The sequence below is a fragment of the Serinus canaria genome, chromosome 15, assembly GCF_022539315.1.
Source record: "Serinus canaria isolate serCan28SL12 chromosome 15, serCan2020, whole genome shotgun sequence".
Classification (NCBI taxonomy): Eukaryota; Metazoa; Chordata; class Aves; order Passeriformes; family Fringillidae; genus Serinus; species Serinus canaria.
Genome location: NC_066329.1, coordinates 11,304,370 through 11,324,035, shown reverse-complemented (window position 1 = coordinate 11,324,035; position 19,666 = coordinate 11,304,370). Strand labels below are relative to the sequence as shown.

At 43.0% G+C, this 19,666-nt stretch overlaps 1 protein-coding gene and 1 long non-coding RNA gene across 3 annotated transcripts in view; one reads left to right on the top strand and one right to left on the bottom strand.

Moving 5' to 3' along the window:
* IFT81 (intraflagellar transport 81) overlaps nucleotides 1–13,908 on the bottom strand; it is a 36,731-nt gene extending 22,823 nt beyond the window's left edge. Inside the window, exons 1-7 of the mRNA XM_009092454.4 lie at nucleotides 13,626–13,908; nucleotides 12,652–12,755; nucleotides 11,487–11,667; nucleotides 8,498–8,587; nucleotides 7,376–7,441; nucleotides 6,947–7,057; nucleotides 5,622–5,706 (exon numbers count right to left, since the gene is read on the bottom strand). Coding sequence (XP_009090702.1) covers nucleotides 5,622–5,706; nucleotides 6,947–7,057; nucleotides 7,376–7,441; nucleotides 8,498–8,587; nucleotides 11,487–11,667; nucleotides 12,652–12,755; nucleotides 13,626–13,769 — 781 coding nt within the window. The 5' untranslated portion in view covers nucleotides 13,770–13,908. The remainder of the gene's footprint in view (nucleotides 1–5,621; nucleotides 5,707–6,946; nucleotides 7,058–7,375; nucleotides 7,442–8,497; nucleotides 8,588–11,486; nucleotides 11,668–12,651; nucleotides 12,756–13,625) is intronic.
* Nucleotides 11,681–19,615, top strand: LOC115484581 (uncharacterized). 2 transcript variants are annotated; one of them, XR_003945243.2, is made up of 4 exons: nucleotides 11,681–12,589; nucleotides 13,076–13,173; nucleotides 17,439–17,628; nucleotides 19,482–19,615. It is a non-coding gene; the product is annotated as an uncharacterized LOC115484581 (long non-coding RNA). The 2 variants fall into 2 exon arrangements; XR_007778919.1 differs by lacking the exon at nucleotides 11,681–12,589 and having other exon boundaries at nucleotides 12,903–13,173.
* The last annotated feature ends 51 nt before the right edge of the window (nucleotides 19,616–19,666 follow it).

Sequence of the window (19,666 nt, the reverse complement as noted above, 5' to 3'; positions counted from 1 at the left end):
AAATAAAACTTTTTTTCTGTCTGACATTTTAAAAGGCCTTAAAATGAGCAGTTTAATGTACTCTAAGGGTCCTTCACATTGTTGGAACAAAGATTGCCTCCCTGTAAAGATTTCTTCTTGAAAGAACAAACATTTAATCTCAGGACAGTTTATAGACTGAGAATGCAGAAAATAACAATAAAATAACAACAGAAAAAAGCAACCCCATTTATAAACTTTGCTGGACACCAGCCTGATGCACCTACACCTTATCAGGCTTAGGAGGACTTGGCTCTTTCTAGGCAGAGTAATTCAGGCTTCTTAAAAGATCATTTATAAATAAACTCAAGATAAGAACAATTCACAGATAGAAAAATGCAACAGAATAAAAGGAAACATCTATTTAAATGACACTGCACAGTCTCCACTGACAACAGGCAGTTAGTGAATAATTCCTCAGACACAACTGTGCCAAGGACTACAAGATTCAGTAGCTGCACGTCAGATGAGAGTGGGAATGGGTATTTCAGAGTATTTTTCATGATCCAGGTGATCCAGGGTTCTTTTTGGTTTTCAAACAACTTGTTATGGTTGGGATTTTAGTTCTCTCCTTATTAGGGAGAAGATGGAATTAGGATGAAATGCCAAGGAAAACAAGAAGTTCACAATCTCCATCTCTTTCATTTACTGCACAAGCAGAGAGAAGTTGAGCACAGAGATACAAAAGTGCAGCTGATGCTGCTGAGACAGAGATGGGAAAGGATGGAGATGAGAACAGCTTTTGGTTCTCAGGCTAAGAGGCCTGACTGCCAAAGGGAAAGGTCAGAACAAAGTGAAAGAGCCCAGGAAAAGGGGCCCCTGTTTTTCTGCTGCTATTTACCTCTAAATCAGTGTCCTGAGAGATCCTCCTGAGCCCTGCTCCCAGCCCACTCTGACAGGAGAGCTGCCAGAAGGGAAATAAGCCATCAGCTCTTGAGAAAACCTCAAGAACTGGGAGAAAAAACAGGCCCTGGGGAAAGCAGTGCTGCCAACAAAGTCAACACAAACTAAAAATGAGTGGGAGTTCCTCTTTCCCAGTTTGTTGATTTCTGTGTTTATGGAAAACAACACATCCACAGGACCTTTTCCCCTTCGTGGAGGGGCCATTTATCAAAACAAAGAGCCCCCAGACTGGTTCTGGAGTGGGAGAGTGGAGTTCCTCTGCCATCGTGCACTTGGCACTGCAGCTGCACCCTGGGAAACACACTGGGACTTACTGGGAGAGATCTCCCACTCCTTTCCTCCAGAAGAACTCAATTCCAATCTTCCTCAGCCCATGACAGAGCTGGGCAGGAGAGATCACATCTTAATGTAGCACTAGAAATCTCCCACCTCTGCAAAAGCAGCAAAGCTGCTTCCCACGTAGCCTGTGAGCTGAATAATCACCTCAGAACTGACTGGAGCACCCCTCCCAGTCTGATATTTATCACCAAGATCTGTGCTGTGGAAATCAATGTGCAATCAATTACATTATTCTGATATGAAATATTAATATTTTAATTAAATCGATTTCTTGAGGCTTTTAGCAGCAAAGAAACCTGCATATATACCCAACACTTCACTTCTTGTGCTACTCCAGTTTTCTGATAAAAAGGTACATGTTTGAATAATTTGTTGTAGATATGACAAGAAACTTAGCAAAGAACCACCTCTTTGATAAGAGCAGAGACCTTTGAGTTCATGGGCTATAACCTTGACCACAATCTGATTTATTTCTCAAATAACCTCGGAGCTGCTACCAAGTCCTGTTGCCCTCTGAGTGGTTCTGTGTTGTGCTGAGTCCTCATGGAGCAACAAAGCCAGTTAAAACTTGATTTCTTGATGGGGAAAGACATGATGTCAACATCCCTCATGAGTAATATCATTTCTTTCCTGAATGCACTGGATTTACTTTTCCTCCTGTACAACTCAACACATGGAGCAAAAAAACTACCTAAGAGCTACTTTTGCTGCTTAACAGAACCTTAAAAACCAAAACACAGGACAGCTCCTGGTTTGGGGATTTTTTCAGTGAAAAGCATTCTTTTGAAATTCCCAGGCTAGAGAGGAAAAAAGGCCAGCATACTTCAGATCTTTCCATTACACACATAAATTCTGTTTTTAATGTTTCAACATTGACTTATGGTTACAAAATCTACACACGTAAGCAGCACAGAAATCTGGCTCTGTGCCCTCAGGTTATTTTAGCAAGCTTCTGCCAACCACATATTTACATGTGGAGAGCTATTCAGAGCACTCCTCATGTTTTCCATTCAAATTTTTTTATTATTATTATTATTATTATAAAGAGAGGAATGGGAGAAAGAGTTTATTCGTGCTTGCTCAGTCATGTAGAAGAGAGGCAATTTTCTCTGCACAATTCTGTTAATGGAGCTAAATCTTGATTAACTTTGTGCTCAGAATCCCACTACAGGATGCCAGCTGGGCATTCTGGACCAGAACCATTTGCAACAGGAATTCAGTTTTTAAAAGGTGGGAAAAAGAGAGAGGGACACCCATTTCATTACTCTCTGCCAACACCTGGCTTATTATCACATGGGAAGGCCATGACAAAGTCTAGAACAAACTTCCAACATCAAATCCTTCCCTTCCCTTCCTGCAGCCACAAAGACAGAGCTGAAATGATTTCCTCCACAGATTCCAAGAACACCACTTCCACTTTCCCTCTCTTGAACACGGGCTTGGGACATGCAAACACTGGCAGATCAATCACCCCTTCCATATTTCCTTGAAAAACCAAACTCTTCCTGAATTTGTGATTCTAAGTTCTGCTTTTCATGTTTATAATTATTATTAGAGCTCTTTGAAAACCTCTCTGACCTTTCAGTGTTCTTCCTGAATGTTGAATTGGCCTGGGGCTGCAGGGCTGGATGGGCCAGAGCCAAACCCAGAGGTAAAGAAACTTTCCTGTGGCATTTTCTCCCAGAAACGAAAGCAGGGAAGGCACCTCATCCATGGCAGTGGGAGCTCCAGCTCTCCCATTCCTGACCCACAGATTCTTCTCAGACACTTCTTAGCAAAGAGCCCCACATGCCAGAAATACATTGCATATACATTATTCCTGGAGGAATAGCCTGGAATTTGGTTAGTCCTTAAAATAAATACTGTTGGCACAAGCTTGGCTTCCCAAGTCACTGTGGTCACTTGGAATCAAGGGTCTCCTCATTATTCAGCCATTTCCTTCTTTTTATTCCACCAGTCATCATTTGCTATTTTCTTTCAGGAATCTGGTGTAAATACCAACCAAGAAAAAAAAGCCAAACATCCATTCCATTTCTCTAAACCTTCCACTAAACTCCTTTTAATCCTTTTAACAGAGACCACATTGAATTTTTGCTGCCTTGTTTGTTCAAAATGGGGTAGAAGAGTTAATGGCCTTAAAAAAATCAACTGCAGCAACATCATCAATCTCACCAACCACACCTGTATTCTCATCACAGATATCAAATTATCTTAAAAGTGCTCTACCATGACCTTGCATTGATTGACAGTGACTTTATAACAAATAAAATCATTTGAAGATGAAATAAAGTTCCACCTAAGCCAGTCTCCTTTACCAAATACTTCTACAACTTTAATTGTAATATCTGCAGTATTGGACGAGATTATTTAAACTTGAAATTTTAGGAAAAGATCGTTTTGTGGAAGAGAAAAATATTAATTTTTTATACCAAATGGAATATTTAAGTGATAGGTTCCTAAATTTCTGGTTTTCATCAAGAATGAAATAAAATAGGCATCTGTACAAAGCAATTCCTCTTTGACAAGTACCTTTGAAGTTCTCAGTGTTCTAAATCTATTTTTTCATATTAACTTGATGAAGTTTATAAATTACACATTTTACTGTTCACCAACAGATCATCTTAACACATTCTTTTAATCAATATTTTCAAACTACTCATTCACTTCTTCCTGTATCTGCCAATAAAGTAACCAGAAATGTCCTGTAAAATGGACAGGGACCAAGAATGCAGTGATTTGCTTTGTTTCTTCATGTTATCAATTTCTGTTTGTGCAGCAGAGCAAAATTATGTCAATCTTGCAGAGTAAATGTGAGCTGGGTTGTGGTTATTCAGACCAGAGCTCAGTGTTAACAGAAATACTGCTCATATTCAACCCAACAAACACCACAAAAAACCCCTCCAGAATATGAAAACTGATGTTACTTAGTGCTACCAGCAGCAAATCCTTCTTTAAACAATATCCTGAGTAGTACTGAAGTTATTAAACTTCAGGAGGAAAGGCTGCAGTTAATAAACAGGGAAGGACTGAAATGAATGAGCAGGGCAGGAGTGTTCTGTGAAGCAGCAGCACTTCCAGCTGTTTTGCAGCAGCTCATAACAATTAATGATACAATACAAAGTCTTCTAAAGATGATGTTTCTAAGAGTTAAAATCCCACCAACCACAAGGCAAATTCTCCTGGCACAGCTCAATAGCACTCATGAATATGTGTTAGTTGCATTTCCTTACAGTTTCCTTTACATTTCTTTAAATATAAAATTAATTATAAAGTGAAGTAATCAAATCCCTAAGACAAACAACAAAGCTTCAGAATTGTTGCTTCTGCTCATTAGCAAAAATTCTGAACATTTTATCCTGTTTAGGAAGTAAAAACACCTGAAGCATTAAAAATGCAGGAAGTTCCCTTTAAAGGGAAGGATCTGACTGATCCAGCTGTTGCACTGTCAGCAGACAGGGCTGATACCAGCAGGCAGCTGAGGAACCAAACTGCAGCCAAAGGGAATCTTCAGAATGAAATCAGTTGTGCTACCTTGTAGACCAACAAAGCTTTTAAAATAAATGGAACCCATTCAGTGCACTGTGGTCACCTAATTTCAATTATTAAAAAACCCCACAGTTGGCATTCTGCAATTGCTTCTACAGGCAGTGCCTTTGTAACTGGGGAAAGCAATTACAAAGCTGAGTCCTGAGGTCTTTGTTTGGGCAAAATTTCAACACAAGTTTTCTTAAGTAATGACTCCAAGCTTTGATTGGGAACATCTAAATACTTTTTGTTTTTTTCCCTGCAAGCAGGACTAGAGATAAGGAAATTAAATATGTTAACTTTATTTTCATCTCAATGATTAAATGCCATGTTTACTGGCTTTTTATTATGTTACCTTTGCTTCTGTGAACTGAACCCATCGAGTTTCCATTGGCCTTAAAAAAACCCAGAAACTGAAATAGAATTGTTGACACAGCTTTGCTGTAGAAACTCTCTGATAGCTACTGCAAAAAAGGAACAGTTATAAAATCCACTGCAAGTCCCTGTGAGATGGTTCAGATACTCCTTTAGTTCCACTTCTGGTTCAGTGGGAGATGAGAATCATTAAAAAAAAATCAAAGTAAAATTATAAAGTAATAACATTGCTACGAGGTGGTGACTGAGAAAAATCCTTTAACTCAGAAGAGCTGCCAAAGCAGTTGTGTGATGCAACTGAAATAGTAAATGCTCTTGAAAGAGCAGGACAATGACTTGGTTGACTAAATTTAAATTGAGAAGTAGTCAGATTCTATCATTTTGGAAGTCATGTATACACCATTCTATGGCATGTTTTGCACCACACTAACCTAGGATGGAAGAGGAAAAGCCCTACTCACTTTCTGGTTTGGAATCTGCCACCATGTTCTGCATCTCCTTCAGCTGGACCTGGGCTCTCTGCAGCCTCTGCTCCGAGTGGAACAACTTTGGAGAGACAATTGGACACACACAGGGTCATTGCTTGGAAATCCACATGCAAACAACTCAACCCACAGAGCCCCAAAAGAGCCCCAAACACAAAACATGGCAGCTTTAATGCCTGGTGATTTTCTGTTTTACAAGGGAAATGTGCCAGACCAAATTTTCAAAACTTGGCCTAGGTTTACTTGATATTCCATCCTGTTAATTGAGAATAGTGTTCTTGTTTTCCCAAGTGATATTTTCTCTGATGGCAGAAATTCATCCAACAATTTTCAACCAAAAATATGAGTGGCTTGAGCATTACAACAACAACAACAACAAAAGGCAGCAGGAATCAGGATTGCAGCAGATAACTCTCCTTATACAGCTGTGCAGCTGAGTTGTCACAGCAATCCACTGTCCATCCCAAGAGCAGTCTGGAAAGCTTCCGGCCAAACAAGCCCCAGCTGATTTGCATTTCTGTGACTTAGAGAGATGTGTAGTAAGAACTGGAATTAACTGGACATCACATTCATTTTAGTCATGATTTTACTCAGGCTCCAGCAAAGACCCAGCACCTTGAGAGGCCACTGATTCCCACATCCAGACAAAGGCTGCAATATCAGAAATCTGAGAGCTTTTCCCATTTTAATAGTGTTGAAATTCAGGCTACAGAATTTGGTGAGACACTGTAACAAAATGGCACTGGATTCTATTGAAGTATCTTGTTTTGACAACACAGGACAGAATAAACCCCACCCTTACACTTAGATGTCAACTGCTCCCAGGGCTTCTCAGGACATCATTTTTCCCAAATGCAGGGGTCTAAATCCCCAGGTTGATACTGAATACAAACTGCCCCCACCCAAGAAAAATACAAGGTACTTGCTGTGTTGCTCAGCCCCTGGAACCTTCGTGCAGATCACAGAGATAGAAATCAAACCAAGGAAACATTTGCTCACTACCATAAATGTGAAGAGTTCCCTTTGGGTGCTCCAGCAGTAAGTCATGGAACATTTCCTGGGAATGCTAAAGGATGATGTCAGTGGGAGCTGAGGCAGCCAAGTACCTTCAGTGTGGTGTTCAAAACTTGCAGGGTCAAGCCTCTTCCCTTAAAATGTACAGAGATCTTGAAAATGGAATTTAATTTTCTGGGGTTGGGAGAAACTCTCCCATCTACTGCTGTTCCTGATGTATTTTTAAAGTGCACAATTCCCAAACAAACATCAACAATTCTTTAACAGGTGTGTTGTTATGCCAGTACCTGACTTTTCTGTTCTTGTTTCTGTTGAGCCAGAGATTCTTCTCTCTCTTTCTCTAAGCGAAGCTGTCTTGCTATTTCAAGCATCCGTTGATGATTTTGTACTGTCTCCACCTACAGCAAGTGGATAAATAGTGCATGTTGCTGTCAGATAGCTGAGAAATACATTAAAGAGATCATATGTCTCACAAGCCCACTTAGCACTTCCCTTCCATACACGTTACTACTCAGAAATGACAGCAAAGTACTGGACTCGAGATTCTTAAAAGCTCTGGATCAACGCCTGGGGAGATTCCCTGTAGGTCAATTAGTTACTTGATTCCTTCCTAGACATACAGTGTGTTTATCTTAATCCTTGTTTGCATTCCAACATGGGAGTTGCAGGCCAAGGATTATGACACTGAAATGTAGGAGTGCTACTTCTCTTATTACCCTCTTCTTAAGACGCTCTACTCTTTTGGCCAGTTGATCTTTCTCCTCTTCCATTGCACTGATGTCCTAAAAAGCAGGAAAAACAGATAAAGAAATATTAATTTATTCCCCATGTATATTGGATTGGACTAAGTTCTCTTCAAATTAATATGAAAATCAGAATTCTTCCCTGAATACACGGAGGCGTCTGTAATTTTATTGATCTATGATCAAACATCCAGGATTCCAATCTCTCTTCTCTCTTACTTCCCCCACAGTTCCCACTCTCTTTATGCTAACATTCTTCATCTGCATCCTTGAGTATTACAGTGAACATTTAAAATAAAAGCAGGTGGATTTCTCTAAAATAAAAACAAACAAACAGAATCCACTAAGGAACGAATCAGTATGAATTCAACATCTGATGCAGTCTGACATATGTTCTTAATGTCATCAGCATTACCCACTTCCTGACAGACCAATTTGCATGAAGTTGCTTATGAGAGATGTCTGCTGCCAGTTTTTACATTAAAACTGTCTTAAAAGAAACATTTTCTAGTGCTGAAACATGTATCTGATTATTATTATTCTCCTTTAGTCCTATTTTACAACAGCAAGACTCTGCAGATTAATAGTTATGAGAGAAAGGAAAATGAATTCTCCAAATGTAGACCTTATCTCAGCATTGGCTTGGCTTCTCTGTGTGTCCACTGGAAAGTTTATACAAGCTTAATTATTTTGCTGAAACAGAGCAAATATCTCTACTTAACACTTGAGCCACGTGGGTTCATAATTTCTGTTGATTTAAGTTCATAATTCATTCAACACCCTCTGGAATTATTAGCTGCTATCAGGAAAGCAAAAGGCTTTGTATCAGTCTGCATTCAGAGGAAATGGAGTTCCAATATTTGGAAATCATGCTGCACAGAGTCTTGGCAGTCTCGTTCCCCAATCTGCTCCAGAAATCTCAGCTCTAAACACGAGCAAGGACTTTGTGTTTGCCAACAGAGAGCAGCTCAAGAGGCAGCTGCAGTGCCCACCAGCTCTGGCCTCTACAGCTTTCACACTGTCCACAAAGCCAACAAACATGGAACTGACATGCAAAACACCAACTAAAGAAAAAAAAATGTGGAGTTTGTTTACCCTTCTTATTTCTGCAGTTGATAAACCAGATATTTTGAGCTGCTCGTGCTCCTTATGTAGGTTTTTAAATGCTTCCATGAGTTCTTCATACTGTGAAATGAAATGGAAATTGTGTAGAATGAGCTCTGTGTCTAAAGATTTTCAGATCAACAGTTTTACTACTAAAACAGCAAATGTAGACATAGAAATATGGTGAAAACAAGATAAAAAGGCATTTTCTCATTGCAAAAGCCTGTCAACTTATAAAGCAGAAATAAATCACAGTGCATTATGTTCCATTTGAAGAGACAATCAGAACTTCACAATTTCCTCAGTATTTTCACCTTTTGTAGTACACAGTGTATTTGCAAAACAGGAAGATGTCACCCAAGAGGGACAAATTAATAAATTACTCTCTCTTACTATACATCTTTGTATGCCACATATATAAATCACCCCCAAAAGGAAGTGTTTGCTTTAACAGCTCTTCTGAAGGAAGCAATGGGGTTTGAACTTGCAGAGTGGCCCAAGAGCAGAGCTGAGTGAACACGTGAGAAATGGCTGTGCCATGTTGCATAACCCTCACAACATCCCAGAGATTGATAGATGCAGCTCAGCACTCAGAGACAAGGAGACAGTGTGCTACTTCCACACCAGTACTTTGCCCACCAGGAATCTTAAACTGAGAGGCAGTGTGAAAGTCTGTGTGGGTAGAGAAATAACAGGGGACAGCAAGAGTTTAGAAATATGGAGAGGAAATAAATTTAGATTCAACTGGGAGAAACGCGAGCTGTGGTAGAAGGAAAGATTATCTCCACAGAAACAGCCCTTCAATGAGATGGGAAAATCTAAAAGGAGAGTATCAAGTCATTTTTTACTTCCTGGAAAGAGCAGTTGATATGAAAGGTGAATACCAAATGGCAACAGCAAAGGCCATTTGGTTCAAACAAAGGCATCAGAGCCCTGAGCAGTGAAGCAGCACCTCCGTTCTATAAAACCCTGGGGAAGCAGCATCCAGAGCACTCTGCTCAGTTCTGGTTGTTTCAGTAGCAAGCACACACTGACAAGCTGGAAGGAATTCGAAAAAATAGCAATAAAATGGCTAAGGAGAAGATAAAATCACAAAGAGCTGGATTAAGTGGCAAATAATGGTGTGACAAGGAATGCACAGGCTGGATGAGGAGGAACAAATTACAAAATGCAGGAGTAAAACCCAACTGGCTTCCATGATGCCCCTTATGCACTCTGGAAATCCTTTAACAAGAATGAAAATGAGCAGGTGGTCTCTGAGCAACTGCATTCCCACTGCTGGTGTCCAAGAGTTTTCCCTTGTGTGTCTCTACCTCTGTCAAAAGAGGAGTTCCATAAGACTTTTCCCTTCTGGAACATGAAATTTCAAGGCCAATTACAGGATTCAAACAAGGCAGAGCAGAGTTTGATGATCACAACAAAAATAAGGTTTTCACTTTTCCCTTTGGGTGCTCCACATGCACCTGAAATAAGGGACACACTAAATGACCAAAAAACCACCACCAGGTTCCTGCATGGAAAGAGATCTCTGACACCTGGGAGCAAATCACTGAGGCCTGAACAACAAGATTAATGCTGAAGTTGCTTATTTCTTAAATTATATGCTGCAGGCCAATGTCTAAATCCAAGGCCAATGTCTAATCCAATGTCTAAATCACAACACAGCTGGGAAGGTGGCAGGTTTGCTGAGTATCTTCTATAAGTAATTTACAAAAGTTCATTTTAGCTTGATTCTACACACCCACAAAACTTAACTGTGTTAAAAGGTGTCCAAACTCTCATTTTTGAAACTTCCCTTAAAAGACACCATTGCATGGCTGTATCTAAATAATTCAGTCTAATTGTTTACTCCATTAGTATCTAAATATTTGCATTGTCATGTTATAGTGCAGTAAGGCATTCTATTACCCCAGCTTCTGTTTTGAAATAATCAGCAGAGTATTAGTTTAATGAGATGGTTCTATTACTGTAATCCCAAAAAGGAACACATCTTACGTAATGGAAATGATGGAGGTGGATATTTATACACATTAAGACTGTGACATTCTGAACAAAACATACAATCTGCATTCCTTTCTCTCCCTGCTACTTCTGTTGAGTTATTTCAAGGTATAAATCCAGTATTGTTAGAGGTAACAAAAAAATAAAAGGCTTAGTCAAGTCTAAGTCAGACTGTTCAGCTTTGCTGGTGCAGAGTTAACAGATCAAGTTACCTCTTACAAACACTCAAACCCACTGTGGTTTAGCAGAACAAAAGGCACAGAAAACTGGAAAAAAATAAGTAAATATGTACCTCAGATAATAAACCCAAAACTTTGGTTCACTTCAAGCTTTACATTTCAAACCCACCCAGTCTGACTATCTAAAATCAACATTTAATGCTCACAAAAGAAGTGGGAACATAATAAGTAGGAATGTCAGCACAGAGAAAAAGAAATCTTTTCTTTATTCACGAAAAAATAAATGGTTAAAGTAAAAAGTGGAGTAAGGCTCATACAAATATTAGGCATCAAATACCATCACAGGACTATCATGACTAAAAGTACAATCAATGGACAATTAGGAGACATCGACTTTCAGTCTTAACATTTCCGGACTTGTTTGAAGTGGTAATTTTATAAAGTTAAAAATATCCAGGTCATATTTCATAGGAAAAAAACCCTCAAACTTGCTCAAAAATTAAGAACTAACATCTACCTAAGCCAAAATGGCTCTGAACATTATTTGGCACCCGGTGCTTAATGGGCTTAAGGCCTTTTAATTCAATGCTACTTATTAATACATAATTTCAGGGTTATTGGAAGTAAAGTGGTCAAGACATCAACTTTTTATTATGAATCTTTGCTTATCCTTGATTCCAACAAGCTTTTAACATAACTCACTTGGACATTATGCCAGCATGAACTCCCTGATTCATTTTTCCCTCCTCCCACTGGCACTTTAATTAAGATGAAATGTTGGCATTCATGAGGAATGGTACCTGTTTGTTGAAGTCAGCCACAGTATCATCCTGTAGGAACTCTGCTGGCACCTCCAGCTTCACCAAGAAACGTGCCAGGTAAGCTCTGGTCCTGAGTTCATTGGTCCTCTGAAGAAGCCAATGCAAGACAGGATGAATTACAGCTTTGCTTCCAGTAACCAGCCCTTGGCGAAAAGCACTCCTGTATGGAACCAACCAGGAGAAAATGCCAATAAATCTCAAACAAAAGAATGCTGGCTTGGAACAAAAAATCGGCAATGTTTTGACATTCCTTCTCCACTTGCCTAATGACTTTCGTCAGGCTGTTAGAAGAGAAAATGCTCATGATGAGGCTTGGGTTTGATTAGCCTGGAAAAGAAAAGGCTGAGGAATTTGCACATTCCAGAATCTGAAGGAATAGAGATGGAGAGGAACTTTTTACCAGGACAATGGGAATGGCCTCCCAGTGACAGAGGGCTTTGAAGTAGGAAGCAATTCTTCCCTGTGAGGGTGCTGAGGCCCTGGCACAGGGCGCCCAGAGAAGCTGTGGCTGTCCCATCCCTGGAAGTATTCAAGGCCAGGCTGGATGGAGCTCTGAGCAACCTGGGATAGTGAAAGGTGTCCCTGCCCATGGCAGGGGGTTGGAACACAAGTGATCTTTAAAGTCCCTTCCGACCCAACTCATTCTGAGCTGGAAGTCTGCAGTTCAGGCTCCAGATTCTTCTGCCTTGAGTCAGACAAAAACCCCGTAACACACTACAAGGATAAACCCAGCAATGACAGCTCCTCATTTCCTGTGACAGCCTTGGGGATGCCGGCAGAGCGGGGGGAGCGCGGGATTTGGGATCACCTGGCACAGGTAAGACGGGACCGGGACCGGAACCGGGACCGGGGCTGGGCAGGGCCGGGAGGCGCCCTCTGCCGGCCGGAGCCGCCACTGCAGGCAGCGCCCACCTAGAGCCACACCTGGGACCCCAAAACATCCCCGGGGACACGGGAACAGCGCCCACCTAGGACCCCAAAACATCCCCGGGGACACAGGAACAGCGCCCACCTGGAGCCACACCTGGGATCCCATCCCAACATCCATGGGGACATTGGAGCAGTGCTCATCTGGACTATTGGTCAGTATCATATAACCCCAAAAAGATGGTTTAACGTGATCTGTAGGCAAAAAGGTACTCACAGGTCTGACACAGTCCCTGGAGGTTTGTATTTGAGGATTCCAAGCAGATTCAGCATTCTTTTAGCTGTTTGTTCTGGCAGCTCCTCTCTGATGTCCACAGCATGCTGAACGGGTTTTAAAATTAAATAAGTAATTATTCTTTATTATTATTCATATAGTAAAAAGTATTGTTACTATTAGAAAACAATCCGTTTAATAATTAATTACTAATTTTTAGGATAACACTATATTATTTCCTACCATCAAGTATACTATTATTATTTTTATAAATTTGTTTGTCCAAGTGATGTTAGTTATCTGGCAACACTGAAAGAATTGACTTTATTAATTTAACACATAATAGTGAGATGCTCTGTACAGAACATCCCTTAAATCACCAAACTTCAATTCTCTTCTAATGGATTTTCCTGTCAATTTACTCCAGGAATCTCTTCTCCCTGCTCGTGGGATCTCATCTGTGCAGTCACACTGACCACATCCACGCTGAAGTCGGATATCCTGGCCCAGGGACCCACTCTCCAGGTGCGTGAATGGTCCCTCCTGATCTCACACACACTTTTGGCAGCCTCCGAGGACTGGGATATAATTTCCATTGCAACAGCACAGTCATGAGGTTCAGTTCTTGATCAGCTCCTGCCCTGGGTGCGTGCAGGACACAGCCTGACTTTGACTAAACACGACTGTCAGTATGAACCAAGATCTTTAATTTCACAGGAAAAACATCGTCAGCAGCCTCTGGGGAGCAGGGATGCTGCTGCCCTGCCCCAAGGAGCATTTGCTGCTTTGCCAAGAGCACTCAGACGTACAGGCAGGAAGGATTCTTGCCAGGCACATTTATTTCCTGGAAGATTCATACAAGCTTCTTTTGGTGAGACAAACACGCTGCAGGATTATACTGAGCCAGGCTTCAATGAAAGCGAATTCCAGTGTCAGGCCACCTCAGGAGGTGTGAGCATCCTGAGCGCCCTCCTTACCTTCGGGTCAATCTCCCCCAGAACATCACTGAGCAGCTGCAGCAGCTGCAGCGGCTCCAGGGAGTCAAACGAGATCAAATTGTAGTTCTTCCTGAAGGGCTCCTGATTGAGCTTCTCAACAATGAACTGCATTTGGTCACCCATAACTGTGTCTCGGGAAAGCCTCTGCAGAGAACACACAGCAGATGCCGGGGGGGCGGTGACCGGGTCCGGCCGCCCCTCGGAGCCGGGATGAGGGCTGCGGGATCGGGGCCCGGGCCGGGCCCTGGCGGGGCTGCGGGATCGGGGCCCGGGCCGGGTCCCGGCGAGGAGGCCTCGACCGGAGCCTCGCGCGCGCCGTTACCGCGGGGACCGTTGCCAGGACACGGGCGCGGCGTCACTTCCGGCGTTACCGGCGAGCGGCGCGAACCGGGCCGGGGCCGCGATGTGAGGGGGCGTGGTCTTGTTTGGAGGGGCGTGACCAAGGGTGGTGGGCCTGTGAGGGGGCGTGGTCTTGCCGTGAAGGGGCGCGGCCGAACTGTGAGGGCACCAGCACCGAAACCGGGACAGCGACCGGCCCCGGGCTCCTCTGGCGGATCGTGGATCGCTGCCCTCACAGCCAGCTGCGGCAGCGCGGAGCCCGCCGCACTGGGAGCACTCCCGGTGTCCCCACAGCATGCCCCGGTTAGTCCTTCCCGCTGCGCCCCGCAGCCCCGTCCTGTCCCCTTCCCGCCGCGAGCAGCCCGGGAATTGCGGCTGAGGGGCGCTGGGGCGGACACGGCACAGGGCAAGTCTCTCGTGGGGCTCCTTCACGGAACGAGTGCGAGGAGTGGCAGAAATAGGTCCGAGATTCAGCCTCTGGAGGATAAACTTGGCTCTGCGGCTCCTTCTGAGGGAGGTTGTTGTCGCATGTGTAGGAGATGTACAAACAGATTGCTGCAGTTACCTAATTAAGATTTCTGGCATCCTTTGACAGCACAAAGGGATGTCAAGTGTGGCTGATGTACGTGTCAGGTGAATGGTTACTTAATTCCTTGGAAATGGAAAGGTGTGCAGAGGATCCATGTGGAACAGGAACAGCCAGTCCTGGGCCCAGGCTTCATCTGGGAAAAATGGCAAATTTATGTCCTCGAGGCTGAACATCAGTTGTCAGCGTGCCTCAAAGCAGCAATAAATACGTAGTGCATAAATCTGAAGCAAGGACAGCAGCTTCAAAAACACCAAACAATCCAAACCAGACTATAAATTAATGTCAAACTCGCTCATGGAATCTCTCAGTCTGTAAGTTTGTTCTCGCAGATCCTTCAAAAGCCATGCTTAGGCCTGAAATAGTTGGATTTTGGAGCCTCTCTGCTATTTCAATTAGGTTCTTGGATAGTCTTAGAATCCCATGTGAGTCCCCAGATGATGGATTAAAATATGCAGTGAGTCATGTTAAATTGGTGCCAATTGAAATGCACAGGTTGTAAATCACTGCAGAATTTGACTCAGTAAGTAGCAACCATAAATGTAATACTTTGCAATTCTAAGCACTGCGACTAAGTTAGATTAGCTCCTCTTTTCCTTCTGAGAAACAGAAAATGCTTCATACAGTAGTTTCATAAAGTTTATTGGTCTTCACAGGAAGGCTGGGAAGTGACACTGATCGGTGTCTGAGCTCTTAACTGGTTAAATGAAGTGACAGAAGGGATGGACGGCTGCCTTGTGGTTGGACATGAGAGCTGTGGTAGAGCCAGGAACGTAATCCAAGTCTCCTGACTCTGGGATCTGAACTTTAAAACCAGATCGTGTTTCCTTTGTGCTTTCAGTCCATATACTGACCTTTAGGAATCGTATTTACCTACAAGTTCCCAGAAGAGATCTCCTTTCCTTTGTCATGCTTTCCTGGTATCAGTTACTGTTTTCTCCGATGAGTATTTTGAGCATGTAGAACACAGAGAGAGCAGATCAGAATGATATTTCTGATGGAGGTGTCTATGAGGTCCCCATCACTTAATCCTGGAGAAACACTGTTTCTGTAAACACGGATACTCATCCTTTCTTCCTCAGCACTGAGGGAAAGGCAGTTGTGGTGAGGGTGGAGAGGGATCTGGGCTGGGTGCACTGGGAGCTGCTGCTCTGAGATTTTGCTTTCTATTGAGACTATTCCAGTCCTCTCACCTTGCCAGAAGGAAAGGAACATCCCCCTCTTCTCATGTCTCTGTAACGTTAAAGAAGAGGAAGGATGGAAACTTTAGATAATGCCAAGATAAGAAGAAAAAGAGATGGTGAGATGGAAACCCATGAAGTCTGATTGTTCTGGCTCTGGGAAAGGAGATTCCATGACCAGACCTTGTTAGAACTGGACTGGCTGAGCTTGTTGTATTTGAAAGCTCAAGTGATTGGAGGCAGGAGCGAAATCACACATTGGAGTCCAGTTTTGTGGGACTTCCCAATCTGGGGAAAGTGAGAGAGATCCTGTGTCATCCTTAAAGTTTTAAGTTATCATGATCCTTTCTTCCACCAGGTTTGTGCTCTCCATGCATGCAGCCCCCTGGCTGCCCCCCTGCTGCTTGGTATTTACAGTGGTGTCTGAATATTCAAAATTACTGCCTGAAAGAAAACAATCAAGGCTTAGCTCAGTGCCTTGACCTCTTTATCAGAAGAGAATCTTCACAGATATGATAGAGATTATAAACTCTCAGTGCAGCCTAGGGTAAATACTACAGGAAGCAGCTGAGATTTGTTTATGCTTAACTTGTCTTAAGTTATCTCAGTTTGGGTGATGTGCTGTCTGAGTCAAGTCTTACAGACTCGAGTGTTCCAGTTTATTTGTTGTATAATTCTGGGGGCAAAATTAGTCCCAAATTAGTTTGCATGGAGAGTGATAGAGATTTTAAAGGAAAGTTTGACATGAGAGTTGTTAAAAGAGTTCAGCTCTACAGTTCCATCCAGTTCTCTGGATAGATATTTAGCTTGGGAAGGGCTTGTGGAAGCTGCTTATTGCAAAGACATCCTGCAGAGGTGACTTGTGGAGGAAAGAGAACGGAAATAAACAACCCACAGCTCTCTGGATCTGCAGGCACAGCTGCACTGCTCCCCCCGACTTTCTCCTCCCTTTGCAGCCACTGCTGTGCAGATGCTGCCGAGCAAAGTTGTGACAGAGCTCGACCGCAGAGAGCAGCAAATCCGAGTGGGAAGAAACCTGAGCGAATGAGAATCCTGCTCCCCGAAGAGAGATCACCTTATATGGGAACACCACGGACAAGAGCCTGAATGCGTCCAGCCCGGCTGCTGAGGTCAGATCCCGACCAGATGGAAGATGTTAGTGTGAAAACAAGAGGTTTTAGGAAGAGGATACCATACGGCTTTGCTCGAACAATCTGACCCATCCTCTTTGTTTCTGTTATTATAAATCTTGTGCTGTATGTACACATAGGTCTGACTGTGATATATTAAAAATTAATTTCTTTGTGGCTATTCTAGTACCTAAATGCATCCCCAGCCTGTTCCTGGTTCCCACTTGCAGCTGTACTGTGGTCAGCTAAAGCGTAAGGAGTGATCATAGATGTCTTTAAAAATTAAGCCTGTTTGTGCAGAACGTGGCTTGTTCCTGTGAGCTGAGGCATTTAGGACAATACCAACAGCCAAGAAGTCTGTCTGGTTCTGAATGTTTTGTCATGTCTACAGTTGTAAGTGATTTAAAGTACTAAAGGATTGGAAGAAAAACATTAGATCTGTGTTGTAGGGTTTGTATACTTTGTGCCTTTATGAGAGTATTGTGTTGCATGAGAGAGGATCCTGGTCCTTTAAATCTGGGTCTAATGGATTCTTATCCAAACTTGTGTCTTTCAGACTCTGAGCCTGGGATTTGGAGGTCAGACCTTGAGAGCTCTGCATGTTTCCAGCCCCACCTCCTGTGTGTACAGTGTCAGTGGTGGCCTCACCCCACTCCTGCCCCTGGCCCAGATGCACACAGCTGGCTCAGAACACACTGAGCAGCTGCAGCTTTGTGTGACTGTGCAGCAGGAGAGGCACAGCCAAGGTATGTGCCACCAACTGGCTCTGCTGAGAGGAGCAGTGACTTCATCGCCCCTTTTTGGTCCCAGCACTTGTTGTAAAACAAGTCTAAGACCAGGTAGAATGGTGTCCCAAGCAATATGAGATAAGAAGCTGGAGATCTCTGTGGCCATTGATAACCCCAGAACCCCACTGCCCTGTGCCTTGCCTGGCACTGCCAGCCCTGTGGAGTGGGCGCTGTGTGTTCTGCCCAGCCCAGAAGAGTTACACCTTCTCTGCACTGGTGTGAAGTTTTGGAGGTAGAGAACCAGGCCACAGAAGGAGGCTGGCCTGGTGCTGGCTTCCATCCATTTAGCCCCACTTGTCCCAGCATAACTTCAGACTGGCAAAGTCTGGTAGTACTGAGGGGAGATGATGCCATAGCAGCAACAAAAGCATTGATGTGGTGTTTGACCACCTTGGAAGGTGGATGTGGCTGTGGATCCTCCGAGGTGGGAGTGTGGCATAGGATGTTATTTAACAAGCAGGGGTTGGTTAGGCAGAGTTAACTCAGCTTTCTCTCAAAAACACTCACAGTTTTGTTTCTTGTCTGAAAAATCCAAAATAGCTCCACTGGTTGATCTGAGGTTTACACCAGTGTTTCTGAGACTAGAGCCTGCTCTTTAGAGCCTCCTGCTCAAGGTCAGATGAAATGGTCAGTCACCCCTTGCAGCAGATTCCAAGAACAATAAGATGTTTAAGGAATGTGCCATATTTGATTGCCTCTAAAGGGCAAATGTTGCTCTGTGCTGCCAAGCAAGGGCTGTTCTCAGTGATAAGTCTGCTGAACAAAGTCTGCTGAGGTTGGTGGAGTTGGTTTCATTCTCCTGGGAGGGCAGCAGGCCAGGACATTGCGCACACTGATCCCAATCGCACCAAGGATCAAGTCTGCAGGAAATCCAAGTGGCCTTACTAAGGTTCTGTGCCCACCTTCTGCTGCTCAGAGCTGGGTTCCCACTGCCACTTTTCAACAACATTGTTATCCCAAAGCACTGTTCTCCAGGAGGAAAAGGCTGAAATGCTGTCAAAATAGAGGATATAAATAAAGGAACATTGATCAGTTGCTTTGTATTTTTGTTCTTCAGGTTCTATTTTATCTCCACCCAGAAAAGTCTGTTGTTAACCTGAATTGGTGCAAGTGCTTGTGGCTTGTTTTTCAAAGCAAGCCTTTTATATAGACTTTTATGTAATGTAGAAAGTATCTTCTGAACATACAATAGTTTTTTCAAACTTGACAGTGCTTTTATGAGTTAGATGAGCTGGGTGACATTCCTGTCAGCTTTGGAACAGAGGTGTCCTTCCTCCTTAACACATTCAATTAATGAGAAAGTAAAAATGTTAGGCCAAGGTTTTTGAAGCAATCAGCATGAGGCACAAAAACAGTCACTCAGAAAAATTAAAGCAAATGGTTTTTAAGCTCTTTAAAAAAAAACAACATGGACAGGACACTACCATTTGTGACAGAAAAAGTCGGAGTGTAGGTGCACAGCAACACAGCATGGGGGAAAGTTTTTGGATGACATCAAGGCCTGTTGCAGATAAATGCTATTTCCCAAATGGCATCTGAAGGGTCAGGATGTAACCTCATGTTGTCTGTGTCATTTAAGATGGGAAAATAGAAATTCTCTTCTTGTGTACATCAATTCAAAGCCAAAAGCTGTGAAAGTGAAACCAAGGCAGAGTTTGATCCAGCTGATGTGTCTCATTCAAAAATTCTCTCACCTACTTGAAAATGTCCATCTGACATTCATCTTGGAGTGCCTTTTGTTCAAGAATGGTACAAAGAAGCTGACATGTTTTATTCTTATGGGCTTATTTGTCTTTTCTGTTTTTTTCCAGACAGTTTCCTAGCCACCTCTCACAGACTCTGACAGGAGAGGATGATGTTAACAGCTCAGTAAGTACCAGTGTGAAGAAAGTGGCTCACAAAAGCAACAGGATCTGGGTTACAGAAGAATGCACTGTACCAATGCAGGCAAGTCTTCAGTTAATGTCAGTTCAGTGTTCAGAAGCCAGATTTCTGC